At 35.8% G+C, this 6,809-nt stretch overlaps 2 protein-coding genes across 2 annotated transcripts; both read right to left on the bottom strand.

Moving 5' to 3' along the window:
* Positions 1–1,470: 1,470 nt before the first annotated feature.
* On the bottom strand, positions 1,471–4,215 carry LOC107753694 (uncharacterized). Its single transcript, XM_016569898.1, has 4 exons — positions 4,073–4,215; positions 3,659–3,752; positions 2,585–2,678; positions 1,471–2,404 (listed from the first exon to the last, which is right to left on the bottom strand). Exons 1-4 carry the CDS (start codon positions 4,092–4,094, stop codon positions 1,697–1,699), a joined length of 918 nt encoding a protein of 305 aa, XP_016425384.1. The 5' UTR covers positions 4,095–4,215; the 3' UTR covers positions 1,471–1,696.
* A 944-nt stretch (positions 4,216–5,159) lies between these two features.
* On the bottom strand, positions 5,160–6,758 carry LOC107753693 (uncharacterized). The gene is made up of 4 exons (XM_016569896.1): positions 6,653–6,758; positions 6,480–6,573; positions 6,306–6,393; positions 5,160–6,219 (listed from the first exon to the last, which is right to left on the bottom strand). The coding sequence occupies exons 1-4, from the start codon at positions 6,690–6,692 to the stop codon at positions 5,527–5,529; spliced, it is 915 nt and encodes a 304-aa protein (XP_016425382.1). The 5' UTR covers positions 6,693–6,758; the 3' UTR covers positions 5,160–5,526.
* Positions 6,759–6,809: the final 51 nt, after the last annotated feature.

Raw genomic sequence — 6,809 nt, 5'->3', positions numbered from 1 at the left:
GGGTTAGGGGGTCAGACAACCATACTTAACCATAAGCAGAAATTAGCTTTACAAAAAGGAAGTAGTCAGCACTTGAGCTGACCTTGAGTTAAAAAAAAAACAAGGGAAGAACAGAATGCAAATATACTGTGATTTTGGCAGAATTTTTATGGGAAGTAGCCAATTTGTATGTCCACTATATATGTGCGTGTTTCATTTTGTTTTGTTCGTTTTTTTATTATTTTATAACACTTATATCACACTTGGAAAATAATTATTCTCTTAAATTCCCTTTTTAACAGTTAAACAGAACCAGATTCCACCATGAATAAATTAATTAAATATAATCGCTGTGCTATGATAATATTTAAGAGACCTGAATGAGGAAGCAGTGACCACAAAGCTGACTTGCAAAGTCTAAAACAAGATATTAGCATTTGATGTTTAACACAAACCTGCAATGCAGTTTTGGTAAATCATTTGCATAAAGAAAAAAAGCTCTCCCTTGGTTTATGGGTTGCAGCACAAGTTATAATATAACGTATAATTTATTATAAAATTCCTGTAGATCTACAACCTCAACATACTATTTAAAAAGGTTTTTTCTCCATTGTATGACTACTTGTGACTTTAACTTGAGCGCCGCATGTTTAGAACACTGTCAGCAAAAAACGTGCACAACAAAAACTTTTTTTTTTGTTAATAGTGTAAAAATATATAAAGCACTGCTCACACAGACATCATCTTCAAACCAAGCAGCTTTCTATTGGTCAGTTCTCCGAATCTGCATGACAAACTTTAACCCGTAGGCAAAATCTGCATGAGGAAATCTTTCACAATCATGTGGATTCCTATTGAAATTACCATATTTCACCCTTAGCGGTACATGTGACGAAGGAGATGTGTTGCACTGCGTGAGGCAAATGGTGGTCACACCATTACTTACTGGTTTTCGGACCCCCCAATACAGTAAAACTGCACATTTCAGAGTGGTCTTTTATTGTGGCCAGCCTAAGGCACACCTGTGCAATAATCGTGCTGTCTAATCAGCATCTTGATATGCCACACCTGTGAGGTGGATGGATTATCTCGGCAAAGGAGAAGTGCTCACTAACACAGATTTAGACAGATTTGTGAACAATATTTGAGAGAAATAGGCCTTTTGTGTACATAGAAAAAGTCTTAGATCTTTGAGTTCAGCTCATGAAAAATGGGGGCAAAAACAAAAGTGTTGCATTTATATTTTTGTTCAGTGTATATAATAAGTATGTTAATATAATATTGTGTTAAGCAGACTACACTAGAGAGTGGAGTTATGGTAAATCGGGTATTCAATTTGTCACAATTTGTTTCCAGTTTTAAAACAAAAGTAATTGTCTGCGAACAAAAGAACTTGAAAAAAACATTTTCTATTAACTCGTGGTCATCCATAAAAAGAAACAAGAGTGAGTCTAAAGATTTTAAAGCACTAAATAAATATGAAAGACAAAAGACTGAAACAATAACTTTAATCTCAATGCATCCAAGGACCTGAAAATAAGGGGGAATAAACTTAACATGAATTATCCATTATGTATTGTACTGAACTACAATGAACTCTAGAACTACAGCTCTGAACACATTTAACCTTGCAACTTAACCTTGAAACGCTTTAATTTAAGTACGTTATTATTTTAAATACCCTCAGAACAAGCAACACTGACAGTTTTCAGTGATTTCAAAATCTCTCGATTAGTTTTTCGAACAAAAATATTAATCTTTTTCTGTCCTCGGCATATGGGGAGTCTGGTTCAGTGTGTCCTGTGCCGTTTGTCCCAAGAGCCATGGCGGTGAAAGTCTCTCTGTCTCTTTCAAGGGCCGCTCTGTCCCGCTCCAGTCTTGCTCTGTCCTGTCCCAGCGAGGCTCTTTCCCGGTCAATCGCAGCTCGGTCCTTTTCCAGCTGCGCTCTGTCTCTCTCCAACGCCGTTTTCTCCCTCTCTGCGACGGCCTTCTCACGCTCCAGCAGCACTCGCTCTCGGTCCAGGTCTGCGTGCTCCTTCTCCAGCAGCTGTCGCTCTCGTTTGAGTTTGGCTCTTTCGAAGTGCAGCTCATCTTGAGTCTCTGGAGTGCTTTTTTCCACGGGTCTCCCTCTCACGCTTTCTGATGTATCTGATGAGGGTCCTCCATCAGCTACCGTTGTTTGAGTATTGACCTCGATTACTGAATGTGTCAGTAATTCCAGAATATCACTCCCCATTTCTACTTGATACATCTTCTTGCTGGGCTGGGCTGCACATTCGGACTCATCGGCCAGGTCGGTCAGTAAGGTCGGTTTAGGAGGGTCGGCGTCAGTGGGATCGCCATCTACGGCCTTCTCCATGAGTCTGAACCACCGCCAGGATTCTGGTTTAACTGTTTCAACGTCCTTCGCGAGAACTTTTAAAACCTAGGGGTGAAAGGTAGAGAAAAATACATCAGGAGAATTGCATGTATACATGTTTCTAAGTAGATTTATTTCGAAGTAGATTTTTATATTTTTTGAAGAACATAAAGAATGGTGTGCAACTATTAAACAAGTAAATAATTATAATTTAATATAAAGACAGATTCTATGTGTCCATCTTACCTTGTATTTGCATTTTAAATTCTCCCACTTTCGTTTTGCTCTTTGAGAAGTAATATTTCCATCCAAGTTGGATTTTGTCTCTTGTATGAATAGACTACAGAAAAAAAAAACACTTTGTGAATTTCTCTTTGAAAACTGCTCATAAAAAAGAAAATCCTTGGGTTTTAAAATTGATGACCCCTAGGGGGCTACATAGAGTTTGGTTGACACCCATGTCAGTGAAAATTTGAGATTTATTTTTTTATTTTTTTATTTTTTCTATTTATTTATTTATTTTACAAAACGTAAAAAATGTAAAAAACGTTTACAAAACGTAAAAAAAACAAAGTGTTTCCTTATGATATTAATTAAATTTTTCTATTATTAAGTTTATCATTTTATTTGTATATTTTTATATTATTATGGAATTAATATTTTAAAACATTAATTTCTAAAAACTACTTGGAAATCATGAATTCATTCTACCATTATTTGGCTGTTTATTTCTAATGAGTTTCTCCTTGCCATTGTAACCTTTATCTTACTTGTTGGATGCTGTAGTGAAATATTCGCTTTACATTTGCTTTGTAACTATATTTAGTGTAAAAAATGTTTTATATATATATATATAATAACCCAATTTATTTAATTATTTAATTTTTATTTAATTATTTAATTAAAGTTTTAACTTTTAAGTGGGTATAAAATACAGAATTAAATATATCTAAATATAACTAAATAGTAACCTAATATTTTTCAATATTACATATTATACATTATAAAATATTATTATACAAACATATACATTTTTATATAAATATATTAATACATTATAAAGCCAATAATTAAAATAATAATTTAATTAGATACCAAACTTTTTATTGCTAATTTTACATAGTATAAATGGATTATCATATATGAATCATCTGTCATTATATATTAGAAAGGGGGTCAGCATAAATGGGGGTCCCTGATATTAAAAGTTTGAAAACCCCTTCATTATGAGTTCTCTATTATAAAACAATAGCAACAACAATTGGATACGCACGCACGACATGTACTGCAGATGTAAAATGAATCACAATGAGTACATACTCCCAGCCATTTCTGCATGTGTTCCTCCAGCCTGAGAATAAATAGCCATGGGCCATGCGCCACCTGATCAGTGTCTCAGTGTCCTTGTGGGACCCTGAAACAGAACAGCGGTGCAGACGAACAGTCCGGCATGAATTCACTGTAGCTTTGGTGCTGCTGTAACATGTGATTTTATATATGCAAAACAAACCGCCCAGTCAAGCCACACCATAAACACTGACAACTGTCAGTCTGAAATGATAGTAATAAATCCTTATTTATTAACCGAAAGCAGTTGCACATACCAAGTGCATTAACGTTAACCCGGTTTTAAATCCACCGTGAATTATATATAAACTCATAAAAGAGAGTTAAGGTAATGTGCGAAAGTTTTGCATGCGTGCACACAGTGCAGCTTTACACAATGACACTCACACTGTTGAGATGGTTGCGCCATTTCTTAAAGGGAGAGAGGCGGCCAAACTCCTCTTATGAGATATACAGTAATACCATGAATATTATTATTATCTTTCACTTCTTCAACAACCGTTTGCGTCTCTATTGCGGACAGCACTTCTTCACAGCTTTTCCAGTTTCTAACAGACGGACCAATGATATTAGGTCATTGCCCTCTAGCGGTCAGGAGAAAAACAACTCTCAGGTATACTGCATAAAAATGATCTCACTGAAATAAGCATCAATTCATTTTCATCTTTAGTGTAGATTATATATCTACAAGTTTTATAAGACATCGAGTCATAAAAATGCTGAAACCTTTAATCCACAGAAGGATTATTATTATCATCTAAAACAAACAAAAGTATTTTGAAATAAAGCTGAAATAAAATACAGCACAAACATTAGATTAAAAATGTAAACTAAATGAAAATAAAATTACTGGAAATTAATTAAACCTAAATAGTATTTTTTCTTTTTTTAAATCAAAGATCACACAAAAGCACATAACAAAATTACTAAAAATTAAACTAAAAGGAACATGAAAACTGAAAATAAAAGATCATTCAAAATATAAATAATATAGCATATGAATAATACTAAAATAACAATGATCAAAGTTTTTTCTAAAAATTATTTTTTGAATTACACCCATTTAAAAAATAGATTTCATTACAAATTTGTATCTGCAATATTTATTGCAGACTATACAAATATATGATAATAATAATATACATTGTTTTATTTTATTTGTGTTGTAAACAAAAGTGAAGTAAAGTTTCTCTGGTGTATATTTTTCAGCGTGGGTTTATTTGTGAAACCACAAACCTAAAACATGTATAGACATAAATCATAGTTAACCAAGTCTTGACTACAAAAAGAAGCTAAATTAATGCCTATGAGAAAGATACTGTTTGTTGAACACACATTACCTTTTGTGACTCTCTATGGGGTAAGTTGTCTCTACAATAGAACCTGTCATTAAACAGCATTTTACTTTTCAGCAAAGTTTAATTTTCTGAATGACAAAAAGGTGGACCATGAATCTTGTTTTGACATTTATTGTGTGGCACAAATGGTATACTTTACTTACAGACACTGTTATTGTACATCATTTCAGTAATAAAGCATCACACTCCATGTTTCTTTCAACATTTACAAATCAGTAAACAAATCTCAAAAATATTTTAGTTTAGGGGCCCTTGTGCACTCTCTCAATGTATGTGGAATCTATTATAGACTGTGTGCATTCGACAAATGCATTCGATTTTGGACTGAAATATACAACAAAAAAAATGGATAATTTTAATATAAGCAAAATTTTGCCATTTAAATATATCTTCAGACAACAACCCAAGGATTGTTCAGACAATCCCATTAACTCATCGCAGTATCTGTTTTTCCCTGAGGTTTGCCCTCTTCGCAGATCTGCTTCAGACTTTTTCAATCACCCTTTCTAGTAAGAATATTAATCTTTCTCTGTTCTTTTCATGTGGACAGTCCAGCCCGTTGCATCCTGAACTGCTTTTCATGTGATTCGTGATATGCGCCGACCTTCTGTCTCTTTCAAGGGCCACTCTGTCCCTCGCCAAAGCTTCTCTGTCTTTCTGCAGTCGGGCTCGGTCCTGTTCCAAAGACGCTTTGTCTCTGTTAACCGCAGCTTTGTCCTTCTCTACCTGGGCTCTGTCCCGCTGAAGCGCCGCTCTTTCCCGATCGGCAAGGGCCCTTTCCCGCTCTAGAAGGGCTTTTTCTCGGTCCAGGCCTCCAAGCTCCTTTTCTAGAAGCTGTCTTTCTCTTTGAAGTTTGGTTCTCATGATGTCCAACGAGTGACTTCCTGTCGTCTGCTTGCCTTTTTGTCTTGCCCGCTTAGCCAGATGCGGTCTGGAGGTCGGCGGCACATTCCCCGAAGTTCCTTCCTCTTCCAAGAATTCCAATATTTCCCCTCCGACTTTAATCTGGCGTAGCCTCTTACTAGGATGAGGTGCATTATCATTGTTAGCTTCTGATGTGATCACTTGCTGGCTGATCTTTTCATCAAACTCTTCACCCAGAGCATCGTCCATGAGATTAAACCATTTCCAGCAGGTGGGGTTCTTCTCCACACCGGTGGGAGGATATTTAGCATCCTTGAAAGTGCAAAATGCATTAAACTGTTGAATGTGTTCTGTAAAAGTTGGCATTTGAAAAACACAATTAGCAGTGTAAGACCGACCTTATATCTTGCCTTCAGGTTTTCCCACTTTTTGGCAATCTGCTCAGTTGTAATCCTTTCCTCAAGCCCCATTTCTCGGAGTATTGCACTGCAAAAAAATAAGCAAAATAATAACTTTGAATATGAACACAGATTGTGAGAAATCAAGGCAAATTTTAAGATTACAAATCTCACCTCCAGGCTGTTTTAGACGAATTTTTCCTCCCGTCAAAAAGCGCTGAGTTGCTCGACCGCAGCTGTATCAGTTTTGTGATATCCTCATTAGACACTAGTGCACATAAAACAGCCAGTTAGTTAGCTTAATGCTCACATTACTGATTAGTTTCGCGCAAAAACGAACGACTTACTTTTATAGATGAGTTTAGAGCTGGTCGACGCCGAATCCATATTTTATATCACTTCGTAAAACAGATTTCTAGGGCCCTTAATAGTGCACGTTGAAAGTGTGCTTCTGTTAACATTCCCTCCCAGGGAAAATGGCGCCGTACGAGCACAGCCTGGATA

This window comes from Sinocyclocheilus rhinocerous, unplaced genomic scaffold (genome assembly GCF_001515625.1).
Source record: "Sinocyclocheilus rhinocerous isolate Xijiao unplaced genomic scaffold, SAMN03320098_v1.1 scaffold200, whole genome shotgun sequence".
Taxonomy (NCBI): domain Eukaryota; kingdom Metazoa; phylum Chordata; class Actinopteri; order Cypriniformes; family Cyprinidae; genus Sinocyclocheilus; species Sinocyclocheilus rhinocerous.
The sequence above is the reverse complement of the archived record's forward strand: the minus strand, read 5'-3'. Positions and strand labels throughout refer to the sequence as shown.